General features: G+C 40.7%; 1 protein-coding gene across 2 annotated transcripts in view; it reads right to left on the bottom strand.

The window, feature by feature from the left end:
• Window positions 1–9,307: 9,307 nt before the first annotated feature.
• The window catches only part of CNGA3 (cyclic nucleotide gated channel subunit alpha 3), a 57,746-nt gene continuing 44,110 nt past the window's right edge, over window positions 9,308–22,943 (bottom strand). Inside the window, exons 3-9 of one of the 2 annotated variants that reach the window (XM_020809552.3) lie at window positions 21,929–22,048; window positions 20,844–21,014; window positions 18,614–18,667; window positions 16,882–17,043; window positions 14,408–14,515; window positions 13,235–13,341; window positions 9,308–11,611 (exon numbers count right to left, since the gene is read on the bottom strand). In XM_020809552.3, the coding sequence (XP_020665211.3) occupies window positions 10,203–11,611; window positions 13,235–13,341; window positions 14,408–14,515; window positions 16,882–17,043; window positions 18,614–18,667; window positions 20,844–21,014; window positions 21,929–22,048 (2,131 nt within the window). In that variant the 3' untranslated portion in view covers window positions 9,308–10,202. The remainder of the gene's footprint in view (window positions 11,612–13,234; window positions 13,342–14,407; window positions 14,516–16,881; window positions 17,044–18,613; window positions 18,668–20,843; window positions 21,015–21,928; window positions 22,049–22,943) is intronic. The other variant, XM_072994448.2, reaches the window with a different exon arrangement.

The raw sequence follows: 22,943 nt of genomic DNA, 5'->3' as shown, positions 1-22,943 counted from the left end.
TATGTAATGTTCATCCATAGAAACATCTTTGTAAGATATTTGAAGTGGCTGCTACATGGTAGCCATAGATTGAACCACATTGAGTACTTATGAACTTATTGACTTCTCCAGACCATGTGACCTCTTCAGGCCTGGCATGGACTTTTCTGGAGTAGCTTTCTAAAGGCATAGCCTTCTTTGAGACTTAGAACCTTGTATCACCAAGGTTCCAACTTCAGTGCAAGTCTGTGTATGTGTTTCCGAGTGATGTAATGGCCTGGGCGTATAGGTACTCAACTTAACATTCCTTATAGCCATGTCCCTTCTCATTAGGAGAGTCCACAAATATAGGCACCTGGATTGGCCCTTCTGTGATAATGAGGAGCAGGTCTTTTGTGCAGTTAATGGCTCTTGATGGCTCATTCGTGAGGAACCCACCCCACCTCCAAATATCTTTGCATTATACATGTAATAGGCATAGCTTGCAATAATATTCTGTTCTTAGAAATACCCATTTCTGTTGCAGCTACTGTGAGCCGTACAGCTAAGGTTCAAGGAATCAGAAAAACTTGAGAACATAGTAGACAACATAATAACTTAGAAAGTTCCAGGGCTTCAAATGTGTGAGCCCTGGATCCACTACACCACTGGTGTTTCTTTCTGCTTATGTTAATGAGTAGCATGCACACTAATAGAGGAAGAACTGTTGGAAGCTGTAAGATCTTAGGTACAGGGCCAGTTGTGCAGTCCCATTTCCTCATAATGACATGAGGACTCCCTCAAACATGTAATGGACACTGGACCTATGAGATCTTCCAGCCCAGCCTTCCTCCAGGTGAGCCCAATTTAGGTGTTCTGTACAAGAAGTGGAATTTCTAGAGTGGAGAATTCTGGGATTTAGAATCCAGGCAAAAATGAACGTGCATGCCCATCCAAAAATAGAAATCTGCCCGCCCCTGGCACATATCCACTCATACGTTTATTGCAAGTGTCACATTTGACAATTGATAGGCAGCTTACCAGGACTTTCTCACAAAGGAAGTCTTTAGATCTAAGAAAGTCCAAAGAACACAGTAGCCCTGCTGGATCCGACTGACACCCTATCTCATCAGCATCTGTGGCAAGCCAGATGTCCTGGGAACGGTCCTCTCCCTGCACGGTTTCCCAGCCTGTGGCATTCAGAGCCATGCTGCATCTGGCCATGAGAGCAATATATAGCTGGGAATAGTGCCAAGCATTGTTATGGAAAGAGGTGCACTCCAGCAGGAGACCCACTGGTAAGAACCTCCAGGAGCTTCCTCCCCTTCCTTATTCTTCCTTCTCTCATTGTGGTCTAGTACATAGGTTGGAGGACAGGGGTAAATTACCCCAAATGGGGTAAAAGTGAAAATCCTGAGAGTAATGAGCAGAGTGCTACCCCCCTCCCTCCCACCCACCCCCACCCTCTGCAGCCAAACCTCAAATGTATTTATTTATTTATTTATTTATTTATTTATTTATTTATTTATTTATTTATTTATTTATTTATTTATTTATTTAACTTATATGCCGCCCACTCTACCCAAAGGTCTCTGGGTGGCTTACAACAATTAAAATTCAATTAAAATACAATAAAAGATAAAATGATTAAAATACAATTAAAATTGCCATCAGGACCCACAGTTGATGTTATTTCTATTAAAGGCCTTCTGGAACAGGAAGGTTTTGACCTCGCACTGTCCCTGTTACTTCCTTGATTGCAGCAGGGCACTTGTAAATCCTCTGTTTGTTCAGAGATTGAAGATAAGCCTGCTTGATTGGTTACAGCTGTGGATTAGCCACAGGCAATCAATCAATCAATCCGGGGATTCTGAATGACTGCTTCCTCCAGAAATGACTGCAAGCAAGCAGGAGGGAAAGGATCAAGGAGCAAGCAAGGGAAGAAGGGAAGAAAGGTGTGAGAGATCGAGGACTTCATCAAGCTTATTTAATTGTATGTAGAAAATGGAGGGAGGGAGGAAATGGAGGGAGGGTGGGTGGATGAATGTGTGTGTGTGTGTGTGTGAGAGAGAGAGAGTGACAGAGAGAGTGAGAGAGACTGACTCAAAACTATGAAAAAGAACAGACAAGAAAAAGAGAAACCTTGAATTAAGGCGGGGGAGGGTGGCTTTTTAAGGTGCTGTCTAAGTTTATCATTGCTTTCCTTCCAAGAGGTTCTTTAATTCCTCCTCACTTTCTGCCATGCTTTTGCATAGTCAGTGAAGCAGAAGTAGATGTTTTTATTGAACTCTCTGGCTTTCTCCATAATCCAGCGCAATTTGGTCTCTAGTTCCTCTGCCCCTTCAAAATCCAGCTTGTACTTCTGGAAGTTCTCGGTCCACATACTGCTGAAGCCCAACTTGTAGGATTTTGAGCATAACCTTGCTAGTGTGTGAAATGAGTGCAGTTGTATGGTAGTTGGAGCATTCTCTGGCACTGCCCTTCTTTGGGATTGGGATGTAGACTGACCTTTTCCAATCCTCTGGCCACTGTTGAGTTTTCCATTGATGATGATAAAAAAAGCACACTGGTCCTTTGATACTGGGCTGTGGCAACAGGGTGGGTGACATGGCCTTTATCCTGGTTTGTTCCTTTTTGCACACCACACATAGAATGATTAAAGTGGTAGGGAAAGCCCCCCCCCAATTCTGCATTGGCTGTCTCTCGCAAGCATGTCATTGCTAGCACCACTCTGGCAGCCACTGATGATGATTAAATCCTCTGCAAGCTAGCAAAAATTTAATGCAACTTGCTAGGCACGTTGGACACCTTACTACTCTGTATACCATACCAAGGCTGGAGTGCAATGTGTTCCAGCAAAAATAGTGCACATCTTTATCAAATTTGGTGCATCCTGCTAGTTTGGTACACAGCCTGTGTAGATTCAATAATATTTTTAATTCAAATAATATATGATTTCCTTCCTTTTGAATCAAGGGGGTAATGTTGGCGTATATAAATTTTGGGGGGGTAAAAGGTAAAAAAGTTCCCTGACCCCTGGTCTGGTAGTTTGCTCATTGACACTACATTTGACAGGCAAGCAATAGCAATGATGATGACAAGCAGTACTCTTAACAACAGCTGCTAAGTAAGCAAGGAAGGAAGGTGATAGGCTCACTCCCGAAGGGATACTTTGTTCAAAGGACATCCACAACCTAGACATGGTGTTGTATAGAGCCATCACCTGCATTGTATAGAATTCTAGTAGATGGTAAAGGTTCCCCTTGACATTTAGTTTTTCCCCTTCCCCTTGACATTTTTAACTGTTTTAGTTTACAATGTTTAATGGAACCCACCCGGAGTAGACTTTGTCTAAAAGGGCAGGATAGAAGTCTAATAAATAAATAAAATAAAATAAATAATCCAGCCATGTCCAAATCTAGGGCACAGTGCTCATCCCCGTTTCCAAGCCATGGAGCCAGCATTTGTCCGAAGACCGTTTCCGTGGTCCCGTGGCCAGCACTAGACACAGAACGCCGTTACCTTCCCACCGAGATGGTAGCTATTTACTTGCATTTTTACATGCTTTCGAACTGCTAGTTTGGCAGGAGCTGGGACAAGCAACGGGAGCTCAATCTTATGACTGCTGGTCTTCTGACCTCGCAGTAGAGGCGTCTGCAGTTTAACCCATAGCGTCAACCATGTCAGCTCTAGTAGATACTGATACCCATATTCTCCTTGATTGAGACCTCTTTTAATCATCAATTCCTACTTCCTGTAGCAACTTCCACAGGTTAATTACTTGTTGGGGGAAGAAGTAATGGGATAATCCCAGGTTCTGCCATAATGAAAGAGGGAGAACTCTCCCTCCATGCCTGGCATGGATAACTGTAGAACTCCAAACCACACAGAGCCAGCACTGAGAGTTAGCACTGTAGGGCACTTCCTACAGCCCATCCCAGTGCCCACGGTGGTTGATGGAGCTGCATCAGCCGGAGGTGGGTGGAATCAGGGGTGACTAGCTGATCCATGGCAGGATATGATTGGAGCAGGATCTCCTGCAAAATTGATTTTAGGCCAAAAGCAACAAGCTGCTTTCCTCTTCTCCCTCCCTTCTTCCCCAGTAACTCACACTGTGTGACAAGGCCAGGAGGAGTTCAGTCAAAGGAGGGCATAGGTGAGGTCACGACCTTCCAACACTGGCAAGGAACCGACCAATAAAAGCAGGGTAGCTAAGCCTCAGATGTGGTAGTACCTCATTTGCCCAAACTGATCAGCTGCCACTATGCAAGCAAATTTCTGTAAATGATCATGGTGAGGAAGTGGTCCATTTAAAAAGGAGATGGGGCCCACAAATACATCTTGAATGGAACACTGGAGCTGATATTTAGTTCATCATATTCTCCGCCATCACCTGACTTATTGGAAGGAAGGAAGGAAGGAAGGAAGGAAGGAAGGAAGGAAGGAAGGAAGGAAGGAAGGAAGGAAGGAAGGAAGGAAGGAAGGAAGGAAGGAAGGAAAAACCTTATAAGTGCCAAATGTCAAGTGAGTTGTTTCATCACTACAATTGTGGGTGTTCCCCTCCCCCGGGTCCTTCTCATGCCCTACATATCCTCTTTGAGATGTAGGCACCAGAGCTATACACAGCAGCAGTCCTTCATTGTGGATAGAATCCACCACTCAATATTGACTGTTCTCAAGGCTATATTTTAGCTCTCTTTCTCATATTTCAGGAGCATGAAGGATTAGATTTTCTGACCATCCTGCATCAAATCTAAAGAGCCCATTAAGGAAGCTAGACACATTTGGTTTGGAACTGATTATTTATTTGCCAGTGTCCTACAGAAGAATTTGTAGCATTAAATGACAGTAGAATGAAATATCTCAAACCATGAAATGGAATTAAAAACAGGAGACAGTGGCACATTTATGTGACAAGTTTTCCATAATATTCTTCACTGATGACTTCTTGTAACTGGGCAAGATGTGTTACAATGACAACAGGAAGGGAGATTTGTAATAGTATTTTTGTGATAAAATGACTCTCCAGAAATTTTGGATGAAAAACTCCCCTAACTCATTCTTGCTGGCCGTCCAGGAAGTTGATGCACCAAATATCTGAAGGGCTGAAGGCTCCCTCACCCTGTTGCAATGTGTGGTGGTGTGTAACAGTTAAATCATTGAACTCACATTCTGAATCACACTTTCATTGCCAGATCCTACTAACCGCAGCTGGTGAAGACTCACCATGTGGTGAAAGATTGTGGTCAGCCACTCTTATATAACTTATGAATTGGCGTGCTGGACAATGACAGATGAATACAGTTATTATTTGCAGTCCCCACACTCCATGTGGTGGTTGTTTTATATAAACCAGTCTTAACATAGTGCTTCTACAACATCTTTATACCTGTGTCAAAATAATGAACTTATAACTTATTTGAAAAGAAAGCAATAGTGATTTGAAATTAATCACTAGCTTCTTATGTTGTTAAAAAAATTGCACACCTTTGTTGCTTGTCAAAAACAGCTGCTATTTTTTTTCACTAAGAAGAAAGCTTTATGATAAGGATATGGTCAGAATTAACTGATAGTATTGTATGAATAAGGCAGCTGTGCCAGGTAGCTTTCGTGAAACTTGTGCCTTCCAGATGTGTCGAACTACAATTAACTTCATCCCCACCCCCACTGCCAGCAGGGTATGGTGGGAATTGCTAGTTCAACATCATCTGAAGGCTGCTCTACATCATAAACTGGGAAATCAAAGTCTTCTCACTGTCCTCCAGTGAAAGTTTCCATACAACCTTTTAAAAAAAAGTTAATATGCTCTATAGAGATTCATCTGCTTATATGTGATGCTGCATGTGCTCTGTGATAAATATATTTACATTCTGAATCCACAAAACTGTAGTTCTGCAATTTGAATGGGGCTGAATCTGCATGAAATTCAAAATTCTTTGGACACCATGAGCCAGCCAGGGTTCTACACTATGAAGATTCATTCATTTCCTGAGAGAGAAAGAGGAAGGTTCTTTCCTCGTATTTATTGAAATCATCATCAAAGTGTCTGAATCACGATCTGTGTTTCTTCTGCAGAGAATGATTAGATATACAGTCATTAATATAACAAGTTTTCTACCTTAACTTTAGTTTGAATTGGCAATTTGAATAAAAAAGACATATGTAACATTATTACATGCAGTGACAAACACATTAATAAAAAACAGAACAGAAGCAAATTTTCCTGTAGGTTACATACGCATGGTACTTAACATGCCTATAGCACTTCCAAATACAGTACTCAAAGGGTTTTCCATCATGTGCTGTGACGTAGTCCTTACAAGAACCTTGTAAGGTTAGTCATCATCATCATCATCATCATCATCATCATCATCATCATCATCATCATCATTATTTCACCATATTGGGAGAAGGGGATTGAGGCTGCAAGACACACAGAAAAAGGGAAAGGGAACGAGAGAAGTAGAGCTTATTTCCAGCAAGCTCATGAATTCATGGCAAAGCTGAAATTCAAATCAGAAATATCTTGACTGATTGCTTTTTCTCTTTATCTGTGTGGTCCTTCAAAAGTTGCTGAATTGCTACTCCAGCCAGCAATAACCAAAGGTGAAAGATGATAGAAGCTGCGGCTCAACAACATCGGGAAGGTTACATGTTCCTCACCCAGCTTTAGTCACTATATTGCTGCATCTGTTGGATAACACCTTAGGATTTAACCTGTTCAAGATAATAATTGCCAACCCATTAATTAGCTAAAATGAATAGTGGCTGTATAAAGCCAACAGCAGTTCACTGTGAAAAACAAAATGCTGGACCAGATACATCTTTGATCTGATCCCGTGACCACTTCAGAGATTTTGGCTTGTGAACACCCAATCTGGGTGTTTTCTGTAATTTGGGTCACCTTAACTTATTGTTGTTGTTGTTAAATTAGACTTTCCTAACCACATGTTTCCATCTATAATACCCACCAATTTTCTTCCAGCAGCCTAAGTAACATACCAGTGGGTATTTTGTTGTTGCTAAACAATTGTTGATCAGTTACACATCACAGTACTCTTTCTGCCTTCCGCTCAAGCAGAAGAGGTGTGTGTGTGGTGGGGGGGTTATGCAGGCTTGAAGAAAGTGAAAGTACCTCTATGCTATGCCTGTTGAAAAAGTGAACAAGAAACTTGATGAAACCATCCTGCATGTTGATGGCTAGAAAGCAGGGGCTTCATATTAGCATGTAGTGCTGGTCTCTGGCCATAATAAAGTATGTATGTATTAGAATGTAGATGGGTGTCCCAAGTTCTCTTGCCACTTCATGCAGGAAACAAAGACCTGCTCTCCACCCATGTTGCTGCCACTGTGGCCACCAACACTGCTGGCCTATGAGAGAGCTAACTCCCCTGCTACCCCATGTGGAGCCCATAACTGAAGCAGTAGCTCCATCCATAGTTCTGTGTGTCCCTCCTGCTGCAGGAGGTAAAAGCAAACAATCCAGCAGCTTGCTTTCTTTTCTTTTATGCCTGCCGCTAAGGGGGCGCGGGTGCATTCTCAGTGCCAAGGCAAAATGGGACGGATGCCCAGAGAAATCATTGGTTTCTCACACAACTTTTCTGGAAGTCCTTCCCATCATGCTATCGGCTCTGACCTGAAGGTCAAAGCATTCTGGCAGGATGTAACAGAATGACTCGGCAGGTTGACACAGTAATAGATAGTCTCTAATGAAACTTTACTGTTGTTCTCATTATTTACCGGAGATAATGAAAATTAGTTGATAAAGAGTTGGTGGTGATTTTCATAAGGGCTGCAAGAACTGAAATTGCCCAATCATGGAAAAATGCTCAAGGACTTTCCTTACAATGATATTTGGATTGAATATAGACAATAGGACTAATGGAAAAATTGACTACAGTACTCATCTTAGACTGCTTAAAGGAGAAATAAAAGAAGATAATTTCATTAAAATTTGGCACCGTTTGTTAGTTTTTAGTTTAGAATTAAACAGAGAGGATGATATTTTAAGAAGTTGGCTGAAATATTGGTCTGTTGTCTTTTAAGCTTTATAGAATGAATGCATTATGGGATTATAGGAATGGATTGTATTATTTGTACTGATTGTATTGGTAATATGGGTTATAAAATAAAATTAAAACTTGTATTGAAAGAGCTATTGGTGCTGAGTAAACATTGGCAGGGCCAGCCCTAAACTTATAAAGGAGTAAAAGGAATTATATTTCCTTCACTGTCAGAAACAGAGGGAAGTCCACCCACCGCTTCTGTTAAAATCAAAGTGAATATTAAATATATGGGCAATGAACACCTGAAGAGATAAAGATATGGCACACAACTATGGCAGCAAAGCATCATGCCAAGTGGTTCCTCCATTTGAGGAAGGCCTCAAGTAATGGTTGATAGACGAGGATTCTGTATCAGTCTACAGGATCCCACTTGGCTTTATCCAGCCCACAACCCCATTGATTAAAATGTGCTATTGTCTCTTAACTTGACCATACCCCTTAAGAATGCATGCAAAGAACTATCTCACTTGAATACTCACTCTTAGCTCTGTCCCTGATATGCAGCAAGGTTTTGAGCATTAATTGGCCATAGCATATTAAGTATGGCCACTATACTTGAAGTGGCTATATAGGAGGTTATTGGACAAATTTAATAATGTTCTGGCAAGAAATGCTATTGTTGCTCAACTCAACCTCTCATTCTCATCTGATGTGAGACTTGATGTAGTGGGGAGCAAATTAGGTAAACTGACTGAAGCTAAATTCAGACAACAGAATGATTCGGTGGCCTGGAGGACAAGCATGGTAGGAGTCACCATAATGGATAGGACTTAACTACTCCTAGGCATGGAGATGTGAAGCCAACGGGTGGTCTTGGAAATCTCATAAGGTGGTGATCCAACTGTTGCCTTTGACAACATCTGTTTTATAGGAAGGCTGCAATTTTTTTAAAAAAACAGAGACCTTTGTTTATATTTTTATTGCCTTGACGCTAAAAAACCACCACATATATATGGTGCCATAGGCTTTAAAGGAAGCAGGTAAGAGCACCAAAGCCTAGAGGATACAGGTCATTTTCTCTCATGTGATAACACTGTGGATGCATATATCTAAAACCAAGATAAGCTTTCTTCTTAACTCCATATCTCTTGTTCACTCCCCTCCAATCTCTAATGGTAAGCCCAAACTACCCATGCCTTCATGCTACAAGTATTAAATATGGCTGCAACTAGTTTAAACATTGATTTCTTAGTCCACCTCCCCACATGGTTCAAGGATAGCTATCTGCCTTATTACTGTTCAGTGCACTGTTTTGTGCAACTGAGTTTATTTGACACCTTCAATTGTTTTCTTTTCTTTTTTGGTAAAGTAACCATCATGTTTTTAAACATTGACACAGTGCCCCAAAGTGAAGGGGGAAGTAAGCTCATAATGTCATAAGCACTGACCAAGTAGCAATGTCCATAGCCAGCTGCTGCAGACTGTAGAACCAGTTTCTCTTGAGCTCAATATTGGAACAAGGAGAATGTTCATCTGGACAAAACTCAGTGATAGGACTTCTACAGCACCCTGACTAGGCTATTTAGGTATACGCATGTAATTCCTTAGGAAAGAAACATAGCATTCCTTCAGATCTATCAAATGACCAGAGAATAGCGGAATAGCAAGATCTCAGAGCTTTGAAGCAGGTAAATATAAGAATAGTTCATTCACAGTGTAGCAAGCCTGCCTGTATTATGTCGATGTATTTGCTTATGTTTTAAGTTTGATCATTTCCACGTGAGCAAAATGAATGTACTGTGAAAATGGACAGGTTATAGTTATCATGACACTGCTTCAATTTCAATGTAAGAAAATATACAGGCTGTATATTTTCATGTGTGCATCTGTTGGAATTAGTTCACTCACTCCTGGTTTACATAAGACACCATCCAGCATCGAATAAAGTGGGACATTAACAAATGTGGTCTGACCTGCACAAATTGCTACTAAGTCATGGCTTGTAAGAAACCTATAATCGGTACAAAAAGAACCAAAGAAAATGCAGGAGTGATTATCTGTTTCTAGGAATATCATAAAATATAATAATTTCTTGTTTACAAGACAATTGTTTCAATTAAAAACTCTACAAACTCGTTGCTGTTAGTCCGTATAAAAAGAACAGTCTTCACATATTTGCATGTGCATTTGTCTTTTACAATGCAATATTCTGTGCTGAACAGAAGTAAAAATGTACACTCAGTTCTTTTTCTCTTCTGCTGGTTTCTCAGCTTCGTCCCCTGCATCTGACAAAGTACCACTTCCATATTTTTTCACTTTGGTCTCCACTTTTACAAGTCTCTGCTTGACTTTGGACTGGGATGATGTGTATTCTGCCAGGAGTCTAGCAAATCTGGTCTGGAGAATGTCCAGGGACGATTCGAGTTTCTCTATTTTTTCTTCCAAGTCTTTGGGGTCAGCTCCTGCTTTTGCTGCCTCTTCATCAATTAAATTGTCTTTCAGTAAAATCTGCCGTCCTTTTTCTTCCAGTGCCTTTTTGGCATCAGGGTACTCTGTGAGCGCTTCCATTAGGTCATCCTTAGACAAACAAAACAGATCAGAATAACCTATGCTTCTGATGTTGGCTGTCCTTCTGTTACCGGATTTGCTGCCTTTGATGTTTAAGATGCTGATTTCACCAAAGTAACTGCCATCACTTAGGACCACAAACTGTGTCACACCATCATCTGCCACCACAGCTAATTTCCCTTCTTTTATAATATACATTTCCCTTCCAATATCGCCTTTCTTGCAGATATAATCACCAGGACTGAAGACGGTTGGTCTTAGCTTCAACACCAGCTCAATAAGTAGCCCAGCTTCACAATCTTGGAAGATACGGACTTTCCTTAGAGTGTCCAAGTGTACATTTATGGCAATTTCAGCCTTCAGTTTATCAGGAAGGTACTTGAGAACTTCCTTCTCTTCCACAGTTTTCTTGTTGGTCCACAGGTAATCAAACCACTTAATGACCCTAGCTTCCAAGTCTTTTGTGACCTTTCGGAAATGCAAGTACTGTTTGATAGAATCAACCTTAGCTTGGAACTCTGCCCTGGAGGCATTCATGTTAGAAATCATAGAGCCCACATTACCAACAATGGTAGCAAAGATAAGTACACCTACCAGAAAGTCTATGACCACAAATAGATACTCTATATCTTTCACTGGAGGTGGAGTTTCACCAATGGTTGTTAGGGTCAAGGTCGACCAATACAAACTGTAAATATATTTTCTGGACAGACGACCATACTCTGGGTGGGATATGTTGGGATAGACCCAGGTATCTGTTCCAAATCCAATTTGCTTTGAAATGGCAAAAAATATGCACGCATTCCAGTGGATAATGATGAGAATGTACAAGACAAGGTTCCCAATACGGAACATATTTGGGTAGTTTGTTCTTGTTTCTGTACGGTCAAAAAACTCAAATAGCCTGGCAAACCTGAACAATCGATTAAATCGTAGTTCGGGATAGTTCAATCCAAACTTCAAATAACCCAGATCCGTCGGGAAAAGAGACAGCAGGTCCAGCTTGAACTGTTGTGTGGCTTTGTAATTGTCTCTCAATTTCTTTGCATCTCGAACAAGCAGTCCTTGCTCAAGGAAACCTTAACACACAAGAGAAACAACAAATAAAAGCAAGAGATTTCTTAAACAAAAATGTCTATATCATGTTCTCATATATGTTTAGATGAAAAGATGCTGCTGTAGTCACCCTCATTGTCTCATTTTACACTACTATACTCCTGTAAAATGTTGCAAGACCCTTATGGGCCATATGTTCTCCTGGTTCCTATGCTAAAAAATTTTTTGAAAGCTTGGGAAAGTTATATTTTGGCCTATAGTCCCAAGATTCCCCTAGCCAGCATGGCCAATGGACATTCTAGCTGGAGGATTTTGATGCTGTAATAATAATAAAAATATGATTTCCAAACTCCAGTGGTGAAACAGGTGGCTCATAAGAGAGAGCTGTTTCAATAATGGCTGTCTACACTACTCTCTTTCTGTATCATGGAATAAAAATAAAAAATGCCTTTCATACTGTGCTTACATTGTGATCTTTTGGATACCAGGGGACAGCAATGTTGGCAAGTCTTTTGTACCATGCCCTGAGTCTCAAGTCCCAAGTTCAAGTCCCTATTAAAAACAAACATGTTTCCCCAGAAAAGAAGGGAGAGGTGGGTTGGTTCCAAGTCATGAGTCGAATCCCAGTCATTGGAGGGGGAAAAAACCTGAGTCAAGTCAGTGATGTGACTTAAAGTCCAACTTGACAGCGACTCGAATTCTCGTCCATGCCAGGTGAAACATAGACATTGAAGTTTAAGGTAAACATTACTGTACATTTAATTTACTATTAAACAGACTATGGCAAATTCTTAGTAGGTTTTCCAGTCCTACTGTAACCCCTATGAAATATTGGTTCAGCCTAAAAGGGTGGAACTAAGAACGAAAAAGGCCGTAAGGAATTTAGAAAGATGAGATGCAATTAATCAGTCAATCAACCCCAGAGCGAGCACTTCACGTTGCTAACCTGGGGTGGAGAGTGAGACCATGGATAACATGCCCTGAATTGTGTCTGAATGACAGTAGGAAAGCCTGTCTTTGGTTAGGACAGTCCAGACACAAGCTCTTCCTCCATCTGAGGAGGGAGGAAAATCACTCCTGCTCCCTGCCCTCCCTGTGTGGCAACATCTACAGAGGGAGAGGGGAGAGAGAAGAAATGTGATTCCTAGAATCACCTCCCTATCATGGCTCCTTGTCAACTGGCTCTTGGGATTGTGCCTACTTTGAGAGGCCCCCTATGTGTGGGAGGAATGGGCAGAAAAATTGCCTGTGTCATCTTCTCACAAGGCCTTGGCCCCAAGGACCTCCCAAGTCAAGGATGATGCCAAGAGCCTGACTTAAGAAATCACTGTGATACGGAACTGGCCAGGCTGTCTTTTAAGGGAAGAAAACATCACAGCGGTGGAAGAAAATGGCCAGGAGACAGATTGTGAGTGGCAGCGGCAACCTTGTCATCATCCTCAATGTTCCCAAGCCAGACCTTGAGTCTGCCCTACAAGTCCCTTCAGCCCCACACAACCTAGGCAATCCTAAAATAGTGTGGGAGTTGTCCGACAAAACACCTGGGGTGCCAAACGTTATCCCCACCCCATTCCGGCACTAGATGACCTCAATTACTATTTGCCCCCCTCCCAAATTATTCACAGAAAATGGCTCAAAGAACTCACCTGTCCTGAATCTGACAAACGTGTCCATGACATAGATGGCATCAGAGGTATAATCCAAAATTAGCCAGAGTGTAAGGTGCTTCATTTGGAGCTCATCAAAACAGGCTCTAAACAAGAACAGAAGAGAAGAGAAAGAAGATTTGAATAGAGCAAACAACTGGTCCAAGGCTATCCCTAACAGGGGAAAGACTTAAACACATGCCAATCTATCCACTGAAAAAAAATAAGATGGTTTAGCAGTGCTTAACACTGGATTATGGTCACAAATTCAGAGATGGATTTTGCTTAATTGCACTGTGTGATTAATCTGGTAACCAGGGTGGGGAGTGCTTTGAGGATGCAGCTTCAGGCTATTAAAAAACCTGCAGATTATGGGTTTTCTCAATCCACCAGGTGGCGCCTGGAGGCCACTGTAAACACAACAAATGCTACAAATCTGAGATGGGGGAAAAAACAGAATTCCTGTTTCAGAAGGAGCAGGGCATGGACTAATACAACTTGTATGTAAGTAAGCTTACTTTTACCAGAGCAGCTGAAGAAGAATGGAAGCTGAAGTATTTTGCTTAAATATTTTTGTTTCTTAGTCATTTTTAAGTGTTGTTTAGTCGTTGTGTCTGACTCTTCGTGACCCCATGGACCAGAGCACGCCAGGCCCTCCTGTCTTCCACTGCCTCTCTATACACTTTTAAGTGTATAGGGCTTTAAAACAAAATTTTAAAGTGATGGGTCCAGAGTTAGTCATATTTAAGGAATTCCCACTGAAATCAGTGGGAGTTTAATTGGTTGTGACTAGTTGAAATCCCATTTACTTAATAACTATGACTAAGTCTGTCAGCACCATGCATTAACTAAGGAAATGGGGTCAGAGTAAGCCCAGCAACATGGCACATAAATTCTGCAGAGGATGGGTAGCACAGAAAAGTTATTATGTTATTTTTCCTTCTGCATGTATGCCACTATCTCTCTGAGAGGCCGACATTAATCAAGCAGGAGTACAGAAATGCTGTGGTACCATACAGAAAGTCAGAGGGTCTAATTTTCAATAAATGATATACTGTACTGGTGTTGTGAAGAACACCAGTATATCATTTATTGTGGGAAACGGGGAGAGAGGGCTAAATCCAAAATCAGCAGCAACACAAACAAAAGCCCCCATGAAAGAACAATCCTTACCTACATATTAACATACACCAGTTATAGAACACGGGTGCTGCAATGATAGACAACCACCTATAGTACATGTTGGTCGAAGGGTCCATCACAAAGACTTCTTTTTTCTTCCTGAAAGTAGAAACTTATAGATGAGAAGGTACGTGCACACATGCCCAATCACAGGAAGCAGAAATTCTGCATTCAGAGGGAATCCCCTACCACAAGCAAGCTATAATGGCTGCAGTTCACCAAGGCCATCATTCTCAGGAAATAGAAATTGTTTAGGTAAGACACAGAGTTTTCATAATAATTATTAAAAACTAATTTTCGATCAACCCTCATCTCTTCCCCAACAGCCTGATTTACATGGATTATTCATCTGTGATCTTTTGTCATGATAACAGTAACTTTGGACACTCAAGACAGTTGGGAGGCCCAACCAGAATAGGTCCACTCAATCTGTGGGATTTACTTAGGGTTGCCAGATGTCCAGCAAAAGGAGGACCATGTACGGACTTGATCCAATGATTGGTGGACTATGAGGTATGAAAGGTGAATGACCACAGCGGTAAATGAGTATGTTAATGAATGGCATAAATTCCTTTCAACTGGCCCAACACAACGCCTGCATGAACATGTAAACCGCCTAGAGTGGTCTTAACTGACTAGATAGGTGGGATATAAATAAAATAAATAAATAATAAATAATAAACATTCATAAACTGAAACTGTCAGGTTTTTTATCTCATCTGACCTAGCAAACCAGCTTTAATCTAACAGCAAAACCACATAATTTAACCATATGCTTTAATCCAATTATTTATTTATTATTTACTTATTTAAAGCCTCCACCCTGTTTTAAGTTGCCTTTTAAACATTAACTGGGAAGTGGTCAAGCATAGCTCCACTGAGAGTTAGTTATTCAAAGTCGGTGCCACCACAAAGAAGGCCCAACCTCTTGTAGATGACTTATGAGTCTCCCTTGGGGTGGCTACCTGGAGGAGCATGGCCTGGGTTGGATAGATGACGTTGGGGAGAGGAACTCTGACAGGCACTCCATAGTACCTGGAGGCCGAAACGGATCAGAAAATCGAGTAAATTGCTCTCCAGGTTGCCTGTCGAAGCCTCTTCTTATGCTAACAGATTTGCAGTCAGACTACCTCAAGGGGGCTCTGTAAGACTACAGCAGTATTAAATATCACACACCTAAAGGGAAAAGAGAGAGTAAAGGTGGCAAAAAGAGATCCTCATGAGCAGCACGATAGGAACCCCCTCTTGCTTTCTTTTGGGTTTTTTTTCCACCACAAACAGAAGGTGCTTTTTACACTCTTGCTAATAAAAGCAGGACAGAACAAAAACAAGACATGACATTCTTAACAAGCTTTAGTGATATTGTACTAGCTTCTAAACAGCATTACTACAAGTTTACTACCAATATACAAAATATACTACTATCTCTATTATTTAATCATTTATCTCTGGTACACTACACACACTTGGGATGTAATCTTTGCAACAGACTTCTTGCAATCAAAGTTTACTTTGCTTCTATGTGTATGCCTTCTTTCCATTATGCTGCATGGATGGCAATCCTTTCAAATGGGGACACACTGAAGAATCCACAACTAGGACTGGAACCTTAAGGATACTTAGGAAGAAGTCAAGTCCACAAAAGAACATCTGAATAAACATGCTTAGCTTTGAGCTCCTGAAACCATAGACCCACTCAGCTGGCTAAACTGTTAACTGAGCTGGGGCACTTGACTATGTAGCCAGGGGTTGTGAATTCAATTCTCCCATCATTCCATGCAGGGGAACTGCTAGCTTGTGTAGCCTTGGGCAGGCTCCATAGCTCCAGAGTGCCCTCAGAGGAGGTCTCTGGTAAACCACTTCTGAGTCCTCTGCACCTAGAAAACTTCGGAAAGAGTCAATATAAATTGGAATCAACTTGATAGCACATTGTTTTTGTTTTTATACACACTTGCTTCAAGTTAATCCCACTGAACTCTGTGGCATTTACTTCCAGCTGAAGGCACACTGGCTTGTTTGCATTCCAACACAGATCTGTCATTTCTTTAGGGCTATTAATAAAGTTCTGTCTTTTTAGTGTCAAAAGTAGTGCAGGAGTTTTTCATGTGAGAAGAGAAACCCTACACAATTTGTCTGGCTACAAATCTTTATAGTGGCATAATAAGGAAGTAGCATGCACAGTACTGCTATAATGACTCAGCAGCATGGTCGTCATGTTTAGGCATGCTACAATACATCCTACATGCAGATTTGCAAAAGACTGTGTGAAAGTCCCAATTTTCCATAATTAGTAGGTTTCCAAAACAACTCTAGAATGTACAATTGTAGAATGAAAACTGATCACAAATTTTGACATTATGGCCGTTCCAGAGATAATTGAGTAACAATTAATTGATTATGCCCTGTTCAACGCCTTACTGAGCATCAAGTGTGTTGCAGAGATACAGTTATTCTGGTATACTTACTCTTCTTCCTTCTTTTTATCATCTTTTTTGTCATCTTTTTTCTCCTCTTTCTTTTCCTCTTTCTTTTCCTCCTTTTTTTCCTCTTTCTTTTCCTCTTTTTTCTCCTCTTTCTTTTCCTCCTCCTTTTTTTCCTCCTTAATCTCTTTCTTTTCTTCCTTTTTTCTGTGTAATACAGTGTAATAAACTTAGCATCGTTCATTGTTTACCCACAGGTGGAACTCTTACACTGGGAACATATTTAAGTAGTCTAGAAGAGGTGAGACTAAATCCATAGAAGGGCCATTCACACCTCTAACACAGAACAGTTGGCATTACATAGATCAGAAGTGTTTGGGGTGCTGCAAGACAATGAAAACAGCCCACTGTTTTTCCAAGTGTGTTGTCCATTCTTTAAGAAATGGCAACAACAACAAAAATCCTATTTAGGACCAGAAGGTTGGATTAGACCAGTGGTTCTTAACCTTTGTTACTCAGATGTTTTTGAACAGCAACTCCCAGAAACCCCAGCCAGCACAGTTGGTTGTGAAGGCTTCTGGGAGTTGCAGTCCAAAACTCCTGAGTAACCCAAGGTTAAGAACCAATGGATTAGACCACAAAAATAATCTAATCCAACCCCTTACTGATGCAAGAAACCACTACTGCACAATTGCTAATGCCAGAAACCCACTAGTGATATCATACAGGAGTTTAATTTTTTTAAAAAAGAAAAATATACTTCTCCAGCTTGCTTATGTTAATAGTTTGAAGTTAATTCCAACATCAGTAAGATTAATTCCGGCTATTTCAGAACCCTAAGAATTTAAGTTATTAAGGCTGCAGCCTTAAACAATCCTATAGATACTTACTTGGAAGCAAGTGCCACATTCAATTCAGTGTCATTTATTTGCAAGAAAATGTCCATAGGATTGCATTGTACAACTGGTATTTCACCTCCATTTGCTGCACCAGATCCCTGCTGGAGCCTGTCCAGATGAGCCAAAATCTCATAAGAAATAAGAGGACCGGAGCTTATCAATTGTGGCACCTACAGTGCCCTGCTGAAATCCTTGAAATTTGGGGAAAACACACTGCAAGATTTTAAAACATGGGAGAGATTTTGAGTGTGTTGCATATTAGAGAAAGACCTGTATCTGTAAACTATGCATGTAACAAATCAGGAACAAACTCAAAAAAAAAAAAACCAGTGAGGTTAATTTAGAAAGGCCAAGGCTCAAAGGCCAGAATCCTGTTCTGAGCTTGGAATAGTAGATACAATTTTGCAGGTTGTCCATTATATGTTGAGGCACTCATAAAAAAACAAAAACTGCTTGCCCAGGTGCCTTCTCAGGTGTGGTAAAATCCAACAGGAGTTTGGTCAAAGACATCCTCCTCCTCTTCCTCTTTGCCTTCCCATTCCTCTCCTATCAGGTTTTAGACATCATCATGGCTATTCTTGTTTTGAGATAGTCATGATGGTATCCAACCTGCAAACTTGAAGTAAGAAATTGCAAATTTGGATTTGCTTGCTTTTTCCCCCAGCACTCTGAAATTCTTAGACAGCATCACCAGTAAGCTGTGAAGAAGAAAGGGGATAGTTTGCTGTCTACAGGGGAGAGCACTTCATTCTCCTAAAGCACTCATTTATTGCAGAAAGTGTGCTTAAGAGGAAATGACCAGGAAAGCTGACCTAGTTGTCAGCAGTGTGTTTTGAGAAAGGGATTGTTAGGAGAGACTAGGCACAAAGTGTACTTACTCTTCATTGGTGTTGTTGGAGTAGTTGATGTTAAATCTGGCCAGAGCCCATTGACTACAATGAGTTGAAGTGAATGAATAAATACAGAAATGAAAGGATGAATAAACAAGCAAACAAACAAACAAACAAACAAACAGAAAGAGAGTATGAAAGACAACACAAACAAGAAATCTTGGCCGGTATATGCATACATGTCACTAACACATCAATCATTGATTGAACTTTTAGTCCGTCTCCCATATGTTGAAAAGATTAGAGAGGTCAACTTTGACCGCAGCACTAAGCCCCTTTGCATAACTATTCAGGGCAACCGCTCCTGTCCTCATTCACGTGCAGTTCATACACGTTTGTGGTCATGCCTGGTGTCTGAAGCCCTTTAGCCAGCTCTTGGGTGTATTAATGCTTGACCGTTGAGGATCTGGCTATTTATAACCTGGCTGCAATTCTGAAATGTTCCCCAGGCTTCTCCCATGATCCTCCTAGGAGCATTGCCAAGATTGCTGGACAGTAAGCAGAAATATTTCCTATTGCTGCAAACAGCACAACAGATCAGAGGCATGTTGCAACTCTGTAACAATAATAATGTGGGGGAAGGGAGAATATGGTGAGTAGTTTAGAACCTATTTTGAATAGTCTTTGTTTCAGGTGTTCACAGAATCATAAGTGATAAGTACACTTGATAGGCTGCATCTGCTGGAAAAGAAGGAGTCTCACAAGCCGCACATCACAATTGCCTTAACATAAAACATCTGTCCTGAAATGACTGACTATTCAGATCAACCTTAGAAATATTGTGAGCCATGATGAACAAAGTAATGAGCAGTGTCAACAGAACAATAATCTTTAAAAGGAAGGTTCTACATCTTTAAAAAAAGAAAGAAATCTGTGTTCTATGGTACAGTATATTTAGGGCAAGAGATGGTTCAGCTACTCTAACAAAACCCACAAATTAGTTTTGTTACAACAAATCAGGTGTAGATGTGGGTGTTGTGGTCTATGATCAACTTCTGGAACACTAAGATACCTGCTAAGACCTCAAGTGTGAGGAGCTATCAGTCAACATTTTAAATTTAGCACAATGCCTTAGACTGACTGATTTGCAGTTTTATGCAAATGCCATACAACCAAGCTATGCCCAAGAGATGGCACCAATGTAAAAGGCAGATCACAGAGGTTATATTGTAACATCCATCATCCTAAAATCTGAAGCTATCTTTCATAGCAGCCATTCACTTGAGTACAAGAGTATGGAAATGCCCTGGCTGAAGGAATCATCTAACTGAGGAATGACTGAGTTCCTTAATATTAACGATCCCAGCCACAGAAAAATCAGAAGAAACTCTGTTTTTTCAGTCATGCTTCAGAAGGATAGCACCTTAGAAACAAGCTGTGTATGTACACAGACACACACACACATATACATGTCTAACTGAGTGAGTAGGCTTTGCACAAACATCCTATCAGATTAACATTCTGCAGAACTAGGATCTGATATTTGCTACACAATTCAGTATTCTGAATGTACTTTTAAAAAATAATCCAGGTGGCTATCCAGAGGAGCGCGTGGGAATCCATTGAGCAATATTTTGAGAAAATTCTGAGTCTTTCGGGCTTTAAGCCTGTGCCCAGTCTCCAATCTTTCTTCATTACATTCAGTTTTCTGCCACTTCCATTCTGTGGGCTTCTACGCCCTGCCCTTTTATCTTGATTTATCCACCTTGCCAAAAACACGGTCAACTTTTTAAACAACTGGATTTATTTTATGTACATTGTTATTCCTGTTTCCAGAATGTTGGTTTCCTTTGGAGTAAAATGTGATGGGTTTGTTTTTTGTCAAAGAATAAACATAGCCATCCATATCACATATTATCTAAGTTTCATTGGAAACTGCCTGTTTTCATTGCCTGACTTTCTTGAACACTATCTGCCTGACTTTCTTGAACACTGTCTCATTAAAGAACTCCAATCAACCATAGGATCAGGAGTATGAAATAAGTATGCACATTAGTAGAATACTGACATAGACTTGAAGCCATTTAAATATTACAGTGTGGTCCACATTGCATTGAGGCCAATGACAACATTCCCATTTTATTTGATCTGTCTGAGAGGAGAGCCCTTAGCTGACCCTCACCTCGATATAGTCTTGAAAGAAATCATTTTCTTCTTTCTTTCTAAATCTAACAGCCACAAGAAAGATTCTTCTATTTAATCAGTGTTACCCGCTTACTTTTTCAAGCCATTTGCTTCTTCATAGTTTAATTCGGGGGTGCTGTCTGTACTTGAGAAATCTCTAAGCTCTGGCCCTCGGATGCGCTCAAGAAAAGAATCTGGCCTCTGGTCTTCATGATGCAGGTGCCTCCTAGTCCAAGACCTCAGGGATAAGATGAACCATGATAATCTGAAAGGAAAGGGGGGACCAACAGACAGGGGATTCAATCAACAACCACATGTTGTTGTTTAGTCATTTAGTTGTGTCTGACTCTTCGTGACCCCATGGACCAACAACCACATAGTTCAAGACAATTCACAAAGCTGGCATGCAATATTTCAACAGGTATCATTATAGGTATCTCAGAGTCAAACTATTTACAGCTTCCACAAACTGTATAGGTTGAACATGCTGGAGACTGAACCAACTGTCCGATCCACTTCACTCTTTCCATTTGATGGGGCAAATGTGCATAACCTAGCATGCACTGTCTTTACCCTTCAAAAATGGGAAGAAAGTCTACATGTAGGTGCAAAAAGACATATATGATCTAAGAAGGAAGCAGGTGCATGATAGTCCCACACTTACCATGATAAAAAATTAACCTTATGACTGCTGGTGTACTTCAAGAAAATCAAAAGTACACCAGTGGAAAGCTTCCATCAAGCATTAATTCCCACATATATTTGAAGTTTACACACAACAGACAACGCTGAGGCGAATAAAATAGGTTTATATGGGCAGAGTGATATACCGACCAGCCACATTTAGAGATGATGATGATGAAAGAAGCTCCATCATGCTTTGATACATGGCAAGATCATAGTTCACCACTTCTTTGCATATGCTCTTCTTGAGTTAAAAAAAGCTGTGGTTTCATAGCTCACCATGATTACCCAATGCAACACATCCCAAAACCTGGATAGACCAAAGGATCAAAACCAACTGACCCTTTCGTTTCATTTATTTTCTAACAGCTTGACAAGGAACTGAACATATATCATAGACAACACTGCTGATCATTCTCACCCCACTCCATGTTTCCAATGCAAGATCCCACAAGGTCACACTCACTGTCCTGATGTGGTGGAAATGAAGCTTACCTAGCCATTGCTCCACTGCCTGTGAATGAGCTCCTTCGAGATTCAGACATGCCACCTGTCTCCATGGAAATGACCCTCTGCAGTTCTGAAGATGTGTCTTCCTCACCCAGTGAGTGAGTCCTTCCAAATTGAATAGTGAAAAAAAATAAAAACAACAACAAAAGGAACTTGTTTTAGTCTCCCTTCAATGTGCATTTGCCATTCCTTGAGCCTTTCCAGTTAGGCAACCGTGGAGGAACATACATGCCTTGCTCAATCACAAATGCTGTTACTGTCATGAGTGACATCGGTGGTGGGGGGACAGTCCATTAATCATCTTCTGCCTGGGTTCTGAGCTAAGAAACTCAATGTTGCTAAAATCTACCTTGAGATGAGACTGAGGATCAAAACATACATACAGGGAAATGCAGCTTTCCCCGCCAGCACAGTGATCTGCTTTATTGTGTATAACTCCAGAATTAGACTCATAAAGGAGGCTGCTGTTCACAGTCCAAAGATAATCAGGATGACAGGCAAGGTTCTCCTTTTAATGTGTTTTCACAGTCATATCCCTTCGCTTACTTTAGATGGTTTCTTCTTCCAGAAACAGGTTTCTCTGAATATATTTCAGCATTAAGATATTATGGTTTAGAGTGACATTTCTACATCTGATCTCATCTGGCACTCTCTTACTTGACCTTACACCTGATAACTGCAGCTTGAATTGTATAAGCAGAAGACTACAAAGGTGCCAACAAAGAAGGAATTTATTGAGAAGATTTTGGAACTAGCAGAAATGGATGATAGATCGGATAATAATAAATGGGAACCTCTTTATACCTGGATGAAATCTACACCGATTTAAGTAGAATAGATTAGATTAATATTATGTTAGAGACTATAAGACAAGAGGAAATGAATGGAATATATTGTAATAAATCACTCTGGTTGCAACAGATAGAAAAGTAGAAAAAATGCAATAAAATATTTATTATTTTTTTTAAAAAAAATGGCACTCTCAATGTGGAAAGTGCTT

Source organism: Pogona vitticeps, chromosome 3, assembly GCF_051106095.1.
Source record: "Pogona vitticeps strain Pit_001003342236 chromosome 3, PviZW2.1, whole genome shotgun sequence".
Lineage (NCBI taxonomy): Eukaryota > Metazoa > Chordata > Lepidosauria > Squamata > Agamidae > Pogona > Pogona vitticeps.
This window is presented reverse-complemented; position numbering and strand designations above follow the sequence as displayed.